Consider the following 18,456-nt stretch of genomic DNA (forward strand, 5'->3'; position numbering starts at 1 on the left):
GTCATCTTTTTGTAGATTATATTTTAACAGTGCACCTCAGACACATCTAATCTCCTTTCCAAAACCAAATAAATATGAATTCTTTTCATCAAATTATCAATCCTAAATATAGCACAAATACAGAATATAATGATCCTAGATTATATGAAAATAATACATTAATTATTACCAAAAAAGTCAGAAAATTACATATATACAATCCATCAATTTCTGCAACATCCTCAAATATAAGTATTATATAACTATTGCAAGCATATACATCCCGCCACACAAAGCAACCCAAATTCAAGCATCAACATTACCACTGAAATGTAGTCTCCAAACTAATTACAATGAATTATACTTTCACAAAAAGTATCTGCATACCTGCAGGGACTGGCTCAGGCATGGTTATTCCTGTGTCTTCTCTTTGCTGCTGGAAGACTGAGGGCTTGTGGTGCTTATTCCTTTTATTTCTCCCCCCTCTCTCTGTTATTCAAAGCTCTCCTGGCACTCAAGTCACCCACACCCTCCAGTGAGCGAGGAGCGCAGGAGAGACTGACGACACCCTTAAGGAGTTCAAGAAGGGAAGCACTCAGACCAAGAGTGTGATAAGGTGGAGAGACAAGAGGGTGAGGTGGTGGCGAAAGGGGTCTTACACATTTATGATGAGATTAATGGACTGACTAAACCTGTCGAGCTCTAATGTACGCTGGGGGACATACAGAATACCCTGAGACTATCAACAAGTGACTCAATTTTTTGTTACTTTATCTGGTGCCTTCTGATGATAAACTAATCTTTCGCTCACCTCCTCTTATAACCCGCGTTAAGAGCGGGATTTGCAAGTTTTTTTCTGGTTTCTTTTAGTACACTTCACTTGATACTATTTCAGATGTGTTGCATGGGGCTGCAGATGTGAATCCGAGAAAACACAGACAACAAAGTGTTTGAAAGGTAATACATTATGCTATTGATGCTTGACACACCTGACACCTTTTCACCAGAATTATGTGAGCCACCATGGAGCAGAGTAACAAACATTGCATATTAAAAGCTGGTAATTTAATGACAAAATGTTGGACACTTGGGAAGAAATATTTTCATCTTTTACTGAAAGGAATAGTTTGACATTTTTGGGAATATGCCTCAGACTCAAGGCAGCAACTACTGTTTGCCGATGATCAGTTATTGTTCACATTCGACGCAGCGATGAAGAACTGTCTCTATGAGCCACTGTCCTCTTGCTCTCTTTGCCCAGTTAGCATGAGCTAACACAACAGTAGGTGCTAACATCTGATCCGAGCCATTAAATTCCGATAAACTCACACTGACACCAAAACAGCTTGACTCTGTCGTTAAACCTTATAATAACCGTTGGGTAACGTCAGCCGTGTGATTATAGTTCGGCCTGTCACAGTGGGTCACACTCTCGCAGCAGTAGTCTCATAATAAATAGATAGATAGATAGATAGATAGATAGAAGGTACAATAAAATGATATTGTTGTTGCAATTGCAACATCCTGGCGGGATTGACAAGGACTCGAAATAGGGGGAACCAGCTTAACTTTTGCTGTCCAAACTTAACAGAACCCACCAACACCTCTAAAGCTTGCAAATAAACATATCTTGTTTCTGTAGGAAATTCTAACTGTAACAACGATAATTCACCATTTTATGTGTGTGTGTCTGTGTGTGTGTGTGGTTGGAGGGGAGGTGGGGGTTACTTGTGTCAGACTATTTCTTGGCTGGGCATATGTAACTGGTTTTATTACCTTTCAACATTACGAGGCTAGCTGTTTCCATTCCAGCCTATATGTTAAACTAAGCTTAGCAGCTGCTGGTTGGAGCTTCACATACGTATACTGTACAGGCATGAGAGTGGTGTTAAGTATCAATGCTCTCATCTTACTCTCCACAAGAAAGTAAATAAGATTTTGATTTATGTAAAAGTAGCAATATAATAGTGTAAAAATACACCATTGCAAGTAAAAGTCATGCACTCAAAATCTCACCTGAGTTAAGGTGTAATCACCAAGATGGAATTTAAGCATTTAAAGTTAATGTCTTTCTTATGACGATTAATGACCCGTGTGATTTTCATATTGTTGCAGTGTATATACGTGATTTGTTATTAGCTTATTGATGCATTGATTCAAAAGTGGTATTTTATATTTGATTTAGGTGAAACTAGCTGTACTACAATACACTTTATTTGGTAATCTGTAAGAATGCATTATATTTTAGAGGTGGCTTAAATGTATAGTATGCAATATGTTTGTGAGCAACCAGGAACCTTAACTGTCAAATAGATTAATGAAATCAAATCGAGCCTACACTGTATACAAGTTACTTTGTTACACTTTATAAAGTATAAGGTGTAACGTACAAGCGGCTCAAAATAACTGAGTAATTAGTTTACTTAGCTACATTCAACCACTAATGGTTGGTTTTCCAAACGCAGCCCTGATGCTTCCAAGGTCCTATTTGTAGCATAAACAGGATGACAGCTAGACTTAACTGTATCAGCTGGCCACAGTATACTTTTATAATGTTACCCTATGCAGCGGTATCTGCCTCCTTTTCCCTGGCATCTCGCACTGAAGACTCAGGTCTTGGGCTCACGTCTTCATTACCGTTCGCCATGTCATCCTTCATTAATCAGAAATGTGCATGCGTCAACTGTGGAGACAAGTCTCCTGCTGCTGGGGTCAGAGTGTGAATCTGTGAAAGGAGCAGGCATGTCAGTCTACAGAGACCACCAGACAGGAACGTCTATAGCTGCAGTGGTTGAAATGTCTCAAAGACAGTGATACATATTGCTAACATACAGGCGATTGGCTTACAGTGTTATGATTATGTATGATCACAAGTTACTTTACACCCTAAGTCTATCTTTAATATCAGCTCTGTATGTCTTATCAGGCTAGACACAAAAGAATGCAGTAGTGGACTGGAACCTTGCATACATGTTTACTTTTACAGAAGTAAGGAGTTTTGCATGTGATGTTGTACATCTATATAGTTGTATTGCTACTTTTACCACTGCACTGTAGTATTGTAAAATGTGAAAGTAGTAGTTTGACACATAGATTGATTACTCAACAGGTCTAGCGGGCACAAGCCCAGGAGTCCAAAGTGTCAGGGGGCACCCTCTGGCCTTCACCTGCTAAAATACCACTCATAGTAACATGCTTTGACCACAAAGAGACTCAAAATGGCTACAAAGAAACATAAAAAGAGATGCAAAGGAACTGCAAAGAGACACTACATAACATCAAAAAGGGACAAAACAATGGCAGACATGGAAAACCATTACAATAGGCACAAAATGACCGTTCAAGAGACACAATAGAACCAAAAAAAGACATAAAACTACATTTAATAAAAGCATCAAATGACCACAAAGAGGTTAAAAAAAGACTATTAAGAGGGGCAGAACAAGCAAAGAGACATAAAATTACCGTAATGAATAATAAAGAGACGCAAAACAACAACAAAAACAGACAAAAGTACCAAAGACTTTGTGTGTTTTGCTCCTACTTAGGAGAGGTGGTGGGTCCTTTTCCATATCTGGGCGCAGGGGCCCATTGTCTAATAATTCACCTATGGTTTGACATTTTGTGGGAAATACGCTTATTCTCCTTGTTGTCTAGATTTAGTGGAGAAGATTGATAGGCTTTCACATTATGTCTTTGCGTAAAGTATGGAGCTATAGCTAGGAGGTGATTAGCTTCACGTAAAGACTGGAAGCAGGGGAAAACAGTCGGCGAGGCACTGAAAGACATGTCTGCCAATACCTATGCTTCAGAGCTTTACAGTGGCTGCACTTTGGAAAGAGCCAGGATAACCATAGCTGTGTCTCCCTGCCTCCGGTCTTTATGCTATGAAAAGCTAAGCTAATTGCTTGCCGGTGCTAGCTGAAAGAAAAGGTTCACTCCAAATGAAAAACACGTTTTCCCTCTTAGCTGTAGTGCTGTATCAGTCTAGATTGTTCTGTCTGCCTTCTCTTGAATATAATAGAATTAAATGGCACTAAGGACTATTTTCTGTCCCACTGTATCTGCATACATCTACTCAGGACCAGAGGCTTGTGCATGTGACAGTGTGAGACTTAAACGTAATACTTACAAACTTACAAATTAACCATGTTTGACATGTATTTAGCATTTGTTTAGCATTGGTTTAGCACTAGTTTAGCATTGGTTGTCACTAAATTTATCATTGTAATTCTATCTATGGGCGATCACGTTTTCCTGCACTGACTGTTACAGATTATGTAGTTAACGTGGCTTATTCAAAACAAAGTAATAAAATGGGATTATTTAAAGAGGCAAAAAGCGAAATTGTTTCACCGCTAGGTTTGCTGTTGTGCACTGCCTGTAGATCAAAACAAAGTGTGTCATGACTCATGAGCCACTCCTCCCTCTACCTCTGCGCTCCACCCCCCACCTCCCCCACTCGCCTCGTCTGTGCCGCCGAGCGCCGCAGCATCCCCACAGACTATTACATCCAGACGGTCCCGGTGTTTCTTCCGTAGGCTCCGCTTTACTCAGCTGCCCAATATATCCGCTGCTTCTTCCCACATTAACCTGAATAACAAACCAGGGGTCGGTGCTCCGGTTGGATCCAAACTGAGAGCCGGGGCTAACATTAGCTGGGAAGCTAGCGGAGGTTAACTGGCTGTGCTGGCAGCTGAGTGAAGTGGAGCCTGAGGAGGAAGCACCGGTTAGCCCTGGTTTCACTACAGGCATATTCACTCGCCACAGGGGCGAGGAAATAAAACCTAAACAGCCAACTTAGTTTGGCTTAGTTTAGCAGTTAGCGATGTCTTTCACTCACTCTCAGTCTCTGCTGTGTCTAGCTATTTCCCTGCTTTCCTGTTAGCATTAGCACTAGTCGGCTGCCACGCTAACGTCCCTACTCTTCTTCATGAGCCGGAGCGGGCTCATGGAGAAGAGTAGGGACGTTAGCGTTAGCTCCTGGATTTAGCACTAGAGCTACTACAGCTACTGGAGTAACTATGGAGCGCTTCAACCAGCTCTTCTAGTCACTGAGCCTCACCTCCATCTCAGCAAATATATTACATTTATTACAGGTACCATCATCATTGAAGTAGGCAGGGAAATAGCTAAACACAGCCCACCTGCCCGCCGGGCTACATTTTACAATGCTAATTGCAAATGTTAGCTGGGCTGCTGGGCTACACACCTAACACAATGTGTAACGCCTGACCCATTGCTGGGACAGAGCCGCTAATAACTCAAGCTCCAGACATTAACCCATGCTACGATTGTAACATTAAATTTAATTGAATCGACATAGCAACATGTGCCTAACGTTACTATAACACTAATTAAAACAGACATTTGTCTCTGCCATTTCACTTCCAAAATACGCGCTGCCATTGCTCACTGGTTGTAGCCTTTTATAGGGAGGGAGGGCCAAGGGCTCCGAAGGGGGGGGGGGGGGGTTCGTACGTGAACGTACATGAACGCGCAGCCGGACCGGTTTGTAAACAATGGGCTGGAGATCAACACAGAGAGAGGGTGTGTGAGGTCATGCTATACCCCAGATGAAATTACACCTCTAGTTCTTCACATAGCAGTTTTTTAATTCCTTCAGACTAGAAATGATGAATTTCACTTATTGCTCCTTTAAACAAGAATTAAAGAGGTCTGTGGATTAACTTGAGTAACTGGGTCATGATTTCTGGATAGAGACATTGCTATTGAGCACCACAAGCTGAGTGCCATCTAGTTCCATTATATTGTAGAGAAGGCAGACATCTCTACGGCCAATAACACTCCAAAACTATCTATACTCAAAAATAACACTACAGGTAATTGGGAAACTATGTATTTTTCCTTTTAGGGTGAACTGTCCCTTTTATTTTTAGCGCTCAAACATGAGCGTGCTATTGATCTTTTCTTCTCACTCTCAAAAAAAGGCAAATAAACGTTCCCATAATATTGAACGATTCAGTTGTAACCTGTTAACTATCCACAATGGAATTCAAGAATAAAGACTTTTAAAACATTACTGCAGGATATCACAAGCTTGTGTTTTTGTATAGCTGAGCCCATTTACTTGCACGGTGATAGTGCCAGAGCAGTGAAGTGGCGAACAGTAAACCGCATAAATGACAAGTAGGGAGAGTAATTTAAAACAGCCCTGATGCAGAAAATGGAATCACAAAGGAAGTTTAGAGCATGTTAATGAGTGTGTGAGTGTATATGTGTGTGTGTGTGGTGTGTGCAACAGTGTGTGCAGGCAAAGAAAGAGAGACAGAAGCAGGGGGGAGGGGGGGCGGTATGTATATTATGTTACCCGGAGAATACTCTGAGCCGTTTAGCGTCTCAAGAAATATTTTAGATAGTGACGAGATGAAGATTCACTGGCAACATGAAAATAGCTCTTCCCTAGTCAGCATCCTGTGTATCTAATGTGATTAGTCAGTGATTAGTCCAGAATCTGTGAAGATATGGTGTAATTGAGTGTCTGCTGGTACAAATTTAAATTGAATTTAGATGAAAATTTGCTTTGCATGGGTAGGATTCTGGCGATTGTAGGCCCTACAACAGCTGAAAATCTGACCCAGGAGAGGATGGCAGTGGGACAGGGTGCATACCGCAGTGAGAGCCTGAGGATGCTCACTTACATTGCCTCTCATTAGTCCTGTTAACTTTTCTATACTTTCTTATCACATTTTCTCCTTTCATATTTCATAAGCCTGATCTAGACACTGTAGGCTGTATTTTAAGTGACAGATTGTGGTCCCCAAAGTGCCTTTTTTTATATATCTGCTGTCTTGTACTGTATATATTCTTCCACTCCTGTGATAATGTCATTCATATTCATGACTGCCACAACAAATATTTAGACAGATATTTTATCAAGTTTGCAGATGATTCTGGCATTTCATAGGAGGTAGACGCGACCGTGTTGTCGGTGAATTTGTGTCACGGTGCAATAAATTTTCAGAAGTTTACAGGCTGCTCCCAAACCCACTCTACAATCTGATAAGGGAATTGAATTGGAGGGCAACTATAAATATCTGGGGACTTTAACTGATGGCAAACTTCAGAGACAGTCGCAGCGATAATTTGCAGGGAAGCGCGGCTGTTTTCCCCACAGAAAATGAAATCTTTACACATCTGCTAAAATTATGACCTTGTTTTAGCAGATTTTATTGCCTTAGCTGTGCACATTGCCGTTGTTGAGGGGGGCTTTGTGGGTAACCCCAGTATGGTTACTGCTCTGAGCTGCACACAAATAACTGAAATCCGTGAGAGCCATGTGCTGAAAGACGAACATCTTTTTGACTTAGAGAGGAACTGATACTCTCTGGCTGCTTCCTCACGCTGGATAAACTTCAGAGCAGAGAGACCAGACTCTTATGTATTCCTGCCACAATTAGATGGCTTAATTTAAACATGAAATTCAGCAGCGGTGTTTGTCTGTATACTGCAACAGCTTGGTGATTTACACCACAGACTGATCAATTATTGCACTGTCTGGTGGGCAATACAGGTTGATTTGTGTATTTGTATATTGCATTTTTTCCCCTGTGCTATAAGTCTGGTTTTATTGTTTGTATTAATAGTTTATTAGGTGGTTTGACTTTTAAATGCTCTGTGCAAACTGTATTTCCCTTATGGCACAAAATTTTAGCTAGATTTATTTATGTAATGGTGTTACCTTAGATTTACATTACAAGTATACAAAAAATGAACACTCTGCCATGACTAAAGGGAGATTCCACCGTACCTAAATGTAATCATTTTTCAATTAGATTACTTGATATTCCTTTTATAACTGATATAAAAATTATACAGCATGTATTTTGGAGTGTTGTAATGACGTTAAAGTGTCGCAATGATTTAAGAAAAAACACTCCATTTACTCCTCAATTAAACTTGCCACCTGTTTTTGTCAGACCTATGTAGCAAGATTTTTTTAAGGGGAATTGTGACTTTCATGACTTTGGGAAAAGTAGCTGTAATCAATTCTGTCTGATGGGCACATGTATGGAATGATGAATAAAATCACATAATAAATCCTAAAATCAATAAAGTTGAAGCAAGTCAAAGTAAAGGGAAAAAAAAACAGAGTTAGTGGCTGTAGTCCAGCAAATCAGCATTTATTAATATATGACACCATGGCTCCATCTTGTGGAGATATCAGGAAGTTTCATTTAATTCACTGAGGAAGAATTTTGCTTCACTCATCAACTCTGCTGAGGTTGAGGTGTTACAGTAATTGTCTATTTAATTTGATTCATTTATTTATTATTTGCACACACATAAAACTGCATAGATCCAAATAGTAAAAAAGAAATAAGAAAAGTGTCAGGAAATATTAAGAAGCCACAACGGACCTCCCCTCAACTAATGACAAAAAGGAGAAAAAGCAGACAAAAGAACTAAAACATAAAGGACAACAGGAAACACATTCAGTGAAAATAATCCAATAAAAAACATTAAATGCATAGAACACAGTGCAAAGAAAAAAGAAAATGGGGAAAAGTATATTTATATACAAGTCAAGAAATAATTAGACATCATGAATGATGTCTAATCAGAATGATCATTTCCTTTTAAAATGTTCTAAGGATGAAGAGCCCTTGAAGAGCTCTCTAAAACATAAAAATATCTAAAATACAATTGTAACTAGTGAAAAATATATTAGTACTAGTAATAATTAAATCTGAGACATCTACAATTCTTTTTATTACTTGTGAAAATTTGACTTTAGATATCAGTCAGAATTACTTGTAGTCACATTATCATCCAAAATATCCAAAATAAATCTACTAATATAAAAGTCAACCAATGGCTTTGTGGTATTCAAATTTTATGATGCCCACATACCTTAAATGGTTCGTCGGACATATTGGAGATGAAATTGTTGATATCTGAGTACATTTCCACTAGTCACAATCCCTTTCAACATGTGGAAATTCAACTGTGTCATTTTCATTCTTACTAGTGAAACAGTAATAACTGACAATATAATTAAAGTAAAGATGTCTATAGTCAAAATGTAATTTCTACATTTGAAAATATATTTGTAACATGTCAAAATTGTTTTACCGATATCTTAAATTAACAGTTTAACGAGTCAAAATGACATTTTCACATGTCGAAATGTTGTTTCCACAAGTGAAAACTAAATCAGCTTTACTGATTAAATGTTAAAAGGGCTTGCAATATGATATCTCTCAGCTTGTTTTTATTTGTCAGTCCTACTGTAAATTAAAAACATAAATCCAACAGTGTATTACAACACAGCACATGATATTGTGCTGTATACAGTACAGGCCAAAAGTTTGGACACACCTTCTCATTCAATGCGTTTTCTTTATTTTCATGACTATTTACATTGTAGATTCTCACTGAAGGCATCAAAACTATGAATGAACACATGTGGAGTTATGTACTTAACAAAAAAAGGTGAAATAACTGAAAATATGTTTTATATTCTAGTTTCTTCAAAATAGCCACCCTTTGCTCTGATTACTGCTTTGCACACTCTTGGCATTCTCTCCATGAGCTTCAAGAGGTAGTCACCTGAAATGGTTTCCACTTCACAGGTGTGCCTTATCAGGGTTAATTAGTGGAATTTCTTGCTTTATCAATGGGGTTGGGACCATCAGTTGTGTTGTGCAGAAGTCAGGTTAATACACAGCCGACAGCCCTATTGGACAACTGTTAAAATTCATATTATGGCAAGAACCAATCAGCTAACTAAAGAAAAACCAGTGGCCATCATTACTTTAAGAAATGAAGGTCAGTCAGTCCGGAAAATTGCAAAAACTTTAAATGTGTCCCCAAGTGGAGTCGCAAAAACCATCAAGCGCTACAACAAAACTGGCACACATGAGGACCGACCCAGGAAAGGAAGACCAAGAGTCACCTCTGCTTCTGAGGATAAGTTCATCCGAGTCACCAGCCTCAGAAATCGCAAGTTAACAGCAGCTCAGATCAGAGACCAGATAAATGCCACACAGAGCTCTAGCAGCAGACCCATCTCTAGAACAACTGTTAAGAGGAGACTGCGCCAATCAGGCCTTCATGGTCAAATAGCTGCTAGGAAACCACTGCTAAGGAGAGGCAACAAGCAGAAGAGATTTGTTTGGGCCAAGAAACACAAGGAATGGACATTAGACCAGTGGAAATCTGCGCTTTGGTCTGATGAGTCCAAATTTGAGATCTTTGGTTCCAACCGCCGTGTCTTTGTGAGACGCAGAAAAGGTGAACAGATGGATTCCACATGCCTGGTTCCCACTGTGAAGCATGGAGGAGGAGGTGTGATGGTGTGGGGGTGTTTTGCTGGTGACACTGTTGGGGATTTATTCAAAATTGAAGGCACACTGAACCAGCATGGCTACCACAGCATCCTGCAGCGACATGCCATCCCATCCGGTTTGCGTTTAGTTGGACGATCATTTATTTTTCAACAGGACAATGACCCCAAACACACCTCCAGGCTGTGTAAGGGCTATTTGACCAAGAAGGAGAGTGATGGAGTGCTGCGGCAGATGACCTGGCCTCCACAGTCACCGGACCTGAACCCAATCGAGATGGTTTGGGGTGAGCTGGACCGCAGAGTGAAGGCAAAGGGGCCAACAAGTGCTAAACACCTCTGGGAACTCCTTCAAGACTGTTGGAAAACCATTTCAGGTGACTACCTCTTGAAGCTCATGGAGAGAATGCCAAGAGTGTGCAAAGCAGTAATCAGAGCAAAGGGTGGCTATTTTGAAGAAACTAGAATATAAAACATGTTTTCAGTTATTTCACCTTTTTTTGTTAAGTACATAACTCCACATGTGTTCATTCATAGTTTTGATGCCTTCAGTGAGAATCTACAATGTAAATAGTCATGAAAATAAAGAAAACGCATTGAATGAGAAGGTGTGTCCAAACTTTTGGCCTGTACTGTATGTCATAATAGCTAACAATATTTTAGGTCATTTTCTGTTCTTAATCTTTCCTTTAAATATGTTGAAACAAAGACAATAAAAACCTTGCATGCCAAGGTTGTGCAAATTACTCGTCCACTTCTGGTCTGTAGGTCTACTGAAGCAAAAAAGCATTCAAACACTTAGAGTCTTTGCTCATTTCATGATTCAACCAGACTCTAAAGTTTACAATAAACCGTATGCGGTGTATCCACTGCTGGTTCTAGTCCATTTACTGTGAAGCTTAGGGGTCGGACTGGGGCCAGCAGCTCTTTTAGAAGGGGCCAGCTACATTAACTCTGAAACTAAACGCTGATTTTAGCAGTGGAGAGGTCCAGAAGCCATGTCAGACGGGTCAGTAAAAGAAATAAGGAAGTTTATAAAGTTGAAGAATGTGTCCTTTGGACTGAGTTAGAGAATTCTGATCTGTATCCTTCTGCTGTGGTGTCGTACAGTGATTCAGTCTGAAAACTTCAAGACTTGTTTTTGGTCACTCACATATGATATTTATTATTTCCTGACAACAAAGAGATGCAGACACAAATAGAGGCAAAACCACAAAGTCTGTGGGTCTTGCTGCGATGTAGGAAAGGGGGCGGGCCCTTCTTTACATCTGTGTCCAGAGGACCATCGTCTCATAATCCGCCCATGCAGTCAACAGGTGACTGTATAAGCAACAAATGCAGTTTTTAAGGAATTCTAAATTATTCAAAGCCAGCTGGCAGGCTCTATACCTCTATACCTGCTGCTGTGTATATGTAGACAGCATGCTGACACACCAAAGCTTCAGTGCCAAGAGTAAATGGAACAAGGCACAGTACAGCCTCTATAACATCTACAAATAGAGGCCCGCAGCAAGGTGTTAAATGCACACATGCAGCATTAAGAGACATTTAACTATCAGTGAAAACACAAAGCAGAAAGCACACAGACAAACAGACAAACAGACAGACAAAGAGTGTATCAGACTCACATTAATTTGATGTCTACTTACATCTTTGCTGTCTTGGACATGAGGAATTCATGTCACAATACCACTGCACTTTGCTGTGATGGTCTTGTAAGTCAACAGAACTCATCTCCCCATTCCTGCTACTACTACTGCTTGGCTAGCTATTGTTAGCTCAAGTTGGTAGTCAACAATCTGGTTTTATACATCCAAATAACTTCTATAAGAATAAACTGCTTGGCAACCAGACCAGGCCTCTAATTGAGACAGGCCTTTATTTGTAATGTCAAATACTGCCACTTTATCAGTAAATTTGTTGTCAGACACCAATGCAAAAAAGGCATCTTTGGCGGCAGGATGATATTCCACTGGGAGTCAGTTTATAGAACAGACAGCATCACTTTGAAATGCTGCTGGTAAAAATGTAATACAAGGAGTTGGAAAGTCCCTACAGTCCCTATATAGAGTGGAGGTAGATGGGTCCAACAAATCCTGGACTTTCACCTTGGAGCTCATTGTTTACTTCCTGTGTGAATGTAGAGCCAAACCATGATGTTTGTTTTTTCTAAACCTATGTACTTTTGTTGCACAAGGAAATAAACGTAAATACGAGGTGTTTTATTGACATTGTAAGTTTATTTTTGAAAAGACTGTATGTATCTAACGAGCAGAAACTGGACATGTCCTCTGAAAAATTAAGTGTATTTTGAAAAGACACAATGCATATAACAAGTAATTGACATGATGTCCTGGAACGTCAGACACAGGACGAAACCTAGTGTGTCATACGTAGATGTGAAAGTCCACTGACAAAATGGCGATATTTGACGAGTTGGAATGAGAATACGTTGGTAGTGACCACTTATTAATGGGGTGCAAAGATTGACTGATGTTCAGCCATTACAACCCAGAGGAGTGCTGTTTGACTTGAGTATAGGGGAGGACATGTAGACAACAACAAAATAAAAAATACCTGTTACAAAAATTCTTTACTTTTTCTTTGATAAAACGGCAGTGATGGACAGTGGTGTGCACGGGGGGGCCCAATTGTTGAAAAATGCGCGCTAAAGTGCCCTCCTGGGAGCCAAAATGCACGCTAAAGTGCCCTCCTGGGAGCCAAAAAGCTCGCTAAAGTGCCCTCCTGAGAGCCAAACCGCAAACTAAAGTGCCCTCTTGGAAGCCAAAATGCTCACTAAAGTGCCCTCTTGGGAGCCAAAACGCTCGCTAAAGTGCCCTCCTGGGAGCCAAAACACACACTAAAGTGCCCTCCTGTGAGCCAAAATGTGCGCTAAAGTGCCCTCCTGTGAGCCAAAAAGCATGCAGTAAAGTGCCCTCTTGGGAGCCAAAAAGCTCGCTAAAGTGCCCTCCTGAGAGCCAAACCGCAAACTAAAGTGCCCTCTTGGAAGCCAAAACGCTCACTAAAGTGCCCTCCTGGGAGCCAAAACGCGCGCAGTAAAGTGCCCTCTTGGGAGTCAAAATGCGCTCAAGTGCCCTCCTGGGAGCCAAAACACACACTAAAGTGTCCTCTTGGGAGCCAAAACGCACGCAGTAAAGTGCCCTCTTGGGAGTCAAAAGGCACGCTAAAGTGCCCTCCTGGGAGCCAAAAAGCTCGCTAAAGTGCCCTCCTGAGAGCCAAACCGCGAACTAAAGTGCCCTCCTGGGAGCCAAAAAATACACACTAAAGTGCCCTCTTGGGAGCCAAAATGCGCGCTAAAGTGCCCTCCTGGGAGCCAAAATGCGCGTGGTAAAGTGCCCTCTTGGGAGTCAAAATGCACGCTAAAGTGCTCTCCTGGGAGCCAAAACACACACTGAAGTGCCCTCTTGGGAGCCAAAATGCGCGCTAAAGTGCCCTCCTGGGAGCCAAAACGCGCATGGTAAAGTGCCCTCCTGGGAGCCAAAAAACACACACTAAAGTGCCCTCTTGGGAGCCAAAATGCGCGCTAAAGTGCCCTCTTGGGAGCCAAAACAAGCGCTAAAGTGCCCTCCTGTGAGCCAAAACGCGCGCGGTAAAGTGCCCTCTTGGGTGTCAAAACGTGCGCTAAAGTGCCCTCCTGGGAGCCAAAACGCACGCTAAAGTGCCCTTTTTTTCTTTTCGCCCCTGCCCTTCAAAAAGTCTGTGCACGCCACTGGTCATGGACTTTTTGAATAGTTGGGGAGTCATGGCTTGCAGTCAGTGTTGGTTCTGATTCTTTAATTGACAGGGGCCAAACTGGGGCCAGCTGTTCTTTTCTAGGGACCAGTTAAATTGAAGCAAGACCATCTCACTTTTACTGAACAGGCCTTTCTCACAGCAGACAATCTGACTTGTCATGGGAGGAAAAGTACAGATGTCACTAAAAACACTGAGACTGAGAGCCAGCATGCACAATACCAGGAACCTGAAGTCAAAGCAGCTAAATGGAATTCAGCTGCCATTATTTTCATTATTTACACTTGTGCTTTTCCTGTTTTTATTTTATGTTACTGTATTTTCTCAATTTCTCTTTCCCTTTTTAATCGACTGTTTTTATTGTTTTAAATTGTTTCTTGTTGCTTTTAATGTCTCTGTAAAGCACTTTGAATTACCTTGTGTTGAATTGTGCTATACAAATAAACTTGCCTTGCCTTGCCTTTCCTGTTGTGACAAAGGCCTACTGTGGCTACAAGCTGAACATTACAGTTGCATGATAATTGCTAAAACACAGTGTGACAATAGCTATGCAGGCAAGAGTAAGCTACAGCTAGCATTAGCACCACATACCTGCGTGCATTGAAATGAGCAAGGGGGCGTTTCACTGCTTTTGAATCCAGCTTTTAATTTGTAACAGGAGGACTTATTATTTCTTCTTTCACAAGTTACATAATGTCACTTTATTTACCAATGCCAATATACCAATACCAATGTCAAGTGAAAGCATGCAGATAAAAAGTCTTAATAAGGCAGGTTTACTGTATAATAGGTCACATGCAAGTGAAGGTCACATGATCAGCTCCTCTTTCAGCCTGTAGACTACTTAAACATTCATTCATTCTCAGGTGGGGTTCGAACCCTCATCTCAGCAGTGCTGGTTGGTGTCCATCCCCACTGGATCACCTGTGGCATGGATCAACAGAGAGTGAAGAGTGAAAGAACCAGAGAGTGAAGAGTGAAAGAACCAGAGAGTGGAAGACGATCAGACTGAAGCTGCATCAACCAGTGGAGAAACAAAGATTTACAGCTGTTCACACTGAAACAGACTGACACCGACAAACTGACAAAGTTTAATCCTTTGTATGTGAGTCACACCACTTCGTATCCTCTCGGGGGTTTAGGTGGTAAAGAAGCATTTCTACAGTCTGAAGGTTGTGAGTTCAAATCTCATCTGTGCTTTTTGTATTTCCCCTCTGTCAACCCTCAGAGGGCTGCTTCATAAAGGTGTCTTGCTGTGTCTCATATGAACTCAACGAATCAGCCTGTCTTATAAAGATACTCCGATCAGAGCCTGCATTCATGAAAACGTCTCTGAAGTTGAGAAGCTGTCGGAGTGACACATGTTTGGTTCTTCTTTAAGGACAAAGAGTAAAAGCATTTTATCAACTTCCCTAACTTGTGATGTGACTCATATCTGGGCTGAGATGTGTCAGAGCTGCAGAGGAGTTTTACCTCAAAACCAACAGACTGTAGAGCGGGTGTAAAACAGGATTTACAGCGCACATACACTTAAGTAAAGCCTATAAGTCTAGCTCATTTGAGTTGTACAGCATTGTCAACACTGCTGCTAACAGGCTAGCTCCGTCATTACTACAGTACATGAGCTAGCCTAGCACTAGGAGTATGGGGCATGTACAATCTCAAACCAGTGTGCATGGTTTTGCTATGGTGTCCGGCTAGAACAACATGTTTCTTCGAAAGGGTATGAAACTGTGCAAAGGGCTTTGAGGTGCATTTTCTCTCCTTCGGTGGGTGTGTCAAAGGTGCACCAAGTCAGAGTGATGTCTTCTGGTATATCTTTAGGTATTGTATTGTCAAGTTTGCCATGCCAGTTAAGCCCCTTTGAATCAACTGAATGAAACCCACTGTATTAAAAAGGCAGTGCACCTGTGTAATATAACAGGGTGTTAAATGCACCCAGTTTCTCTTTTACTAAACATTTCGCATTGTTTTGTTGGGGCTCAACATGGCCTCGCTGAAAAGTTGATATGCCGCTTGTCCTCAGCAGCAGGTAGCGACCTCCTTTGTATTTGAATATTGAAAATCTATACTCAAGTGAAATTCCAATTACTTGCATAAAGAATGACTCAAGTAAAAGTAAAATTATCTTTTGGAAAACCTGCTCAAGTAAAGGTATTTGGTTAATAAATTATGTTACTTTCAAGTTACTTTCCGTCCAGTTTAAAAATGAAAATGAAATGAAAAAACAGTGCTTGTTTTGAGAAGCACGTCGGCTAATCAAAGAAATAAGGATAGCCTATAAAATAATCTCCCACTCTCTCTCCATCTCTTTCTCTCTACCCCCCTCTTCTTTATCACAACATCAAAGATTAACGTTGCACATGATAAATTAACATAGCTAACGTTAACTAGCTAACTACATTTTGCAGCTTACTTCAATGCAGGGTTTCCCCTAGAAATGTCATATAAGGCACCTGGCAAGTATTTTGTGGAGGCCAGCGACACTTTGTTTTGATTTTAATGTTAACAACGCAGTTGCATTAAAATAAGTTTAGGTGTAAAAAGTAGCATTTGGTTTCATATGTATATCAGATATGATGCACATTTGGTGTGTAGGCCTATTAGTGATTGAAATAGAGGGACAAAAATTTTTCCAATGGATTTGGATTACTGCAGAAAATAAGCTCTGTGGCAACTATGAGTTATAAAACCTTCAAATGAGTTGGCATTTTAGCACTTCAAGTTCTCTCATCTTAAAGTCAAAGGGTTTTTTAATGGGTTTTTGGTTAGATGCCTGAAATAAGGTCTATTAACACTAGCTTTGTGTTCTATGACACAATTTACACCAGTACATACCCCACTCATGAATTTTGAAGATTTTAAGTGTCTTTAAAAAGGTGGTTGCTAGCTAAATCAGACTACAGAACGTCATGCCGAACCATGCCAAACACGGCTTTACAGCCTCGCTGAGTCATGCGACTGTAGTGTGTTTGGTTTATAGCCTAACTTTAGTATTTTACTTCTGGTGATTGTTTGAAAAATCCCCCCCAGCCCTACGTTACAACGATCTTTGCTGCTGAGACAAAGCACCACTCGATAGCGTAAGGACGGTAGTTACAATGGGCCCCAGTGCACACTATCATGACGGGGCCCTAGTGTACACTATTGTGCACTTATAATCTCGTCACATGATCAGAGACTTGACACTGGATAATGTCAACACACATATTACCCAGCAATCATCACTGCATGTCTGTACATAACAAAAATACCAAAAAGAAGAGAAATATTTAATCACATTGATCAATTTTAATAGTTGATTTATAGTTATAGAATAGTTGATTTATTAATATCTTATTTAGATTTTCATGCTGTAAAATACAGCTTTTTACATTCATATAATACATAACGTAACATAAAACCGCTACCATAATACAGAAGCAAGATAGGAAAAACACAAACTAACAAAAATGCTCCTCCTGTGTTGATAAATGACAATCTGAGAAAAAAAAAAAAAAAAGAAACGGCATTGTCCACAGAAATTATTCATTCACTTGATCATCTGATAGAAGGGCTTGGTCTGAGAATGTTTTTCCATAAAAAATGCGATACTTTTTTTTTTGGCATAAAGCAAGCTGAGATCTATAAATACTTGCTCATTTTTAATATAGTTTCTCTAGATATAGGCCCAACAAAAGGAATAGTTGATTTATAGTTATAGAATAAGCACATAATTTTGTTATAGATGCTGTTGATTATTTTACATAAAAAGAAAAAATAAACGTGATAAAGATGATATAACAAATGGCATTGTTTTAATGTAATACAAGGTCTTCTTTGAACACAATCACTCATAAGGGCCCATTCTCCAAACAACACATTGATAAAGGGCCCTCTCTTTCTATGGGCCCCACACCTTGCGGGCCTCAGGCCAACCGCACTGCCTGCACTGTCTATATTTAGGCCCCTGGCACCACTGCATCTGCAGAGAGCCACAGCAGGATGCAGGCTTGTTGCCAAAGCTTGTTGTTATACTGATAACTGGCCACAGGGGGGAGACAAAGACAACTTTTTTTTGCCTGCAGGAGGAGTGTAGCTCATGTCTCAGCCAGAGGACTATAAACTGTCAGGGCAGTGACTCCCACCCTGCAACTGCAGTCTTGTCACCAACAATAAATAGATAAATAAATAAATAGAATAATATAATTTTGGTGGGAGTCACATCATGAAGCATAGGATTGAAAGAAGTGCTTTAATGTTTTCCTTTGTTTTGTGTGAAATATGAAATAGTTTTAAAACTCAAAATCATGCCTGAGTATTATGTTGGCAGTAAAAGTGTCTTCTGCAATGCTCTCTTTGTTGTGTTATTTGAGTCTATGCTGCATGATGGCTGTATTAATTATTTCCAATAAGCATGGTGATGATATCAGTGT

At 40.4% G+C, this 18,456-nt stretch overlaps 1 protein-coding gene across 10 annotated transcripts in view; it reads right to left on the reverse strand.

Annotated features, from left to right (window-relative positions):
• Positions 1 to 532, reverse strand: part of mybpc2b (myosin binding protein Cb) — a 28,731-nt gene extending 28,199 nt beyond the window's left edge. For 7 of the 10 annotated variants that reach the window (XM_078163147.1, XM_033610526.2, XM_078163146.1 and 4 more), the window contains exon 1: positions 367 to 403. In XM_078163147.1, coding sequence (XP_078019273.1) covers positions 367 to 388 — 22 coding nt within the window. In that variant the 5' untranslated portion in view covers positions 389 to 403. Of the gene's footprint in view, positions 1 to 366 lie in introns of all 10 variants that reach the window. The other 3 variants (XM_033610529.2, XM_033610527.2, XM_033610528.2) reach the window with 3 other exon arrangements.
• Positions 533 to 18,456: the final 17,924 nt, after the last annotated feature.

Source organism: Epinephelus lanceolatus, chromosome 21 (genome assembly GCF_041903045.1).
Source record: "Epinephelus lanceolatus isolate andai-2023 chromosome 21, ASM4190304v1, whole genome shotgun sequence".
Lineage (NCBI taxonomy): Eukaryota > Metazoa > Chordata > Actinopteri > Perciformes > Serranidae > Epinephelus > Epinephelus lanceolatus.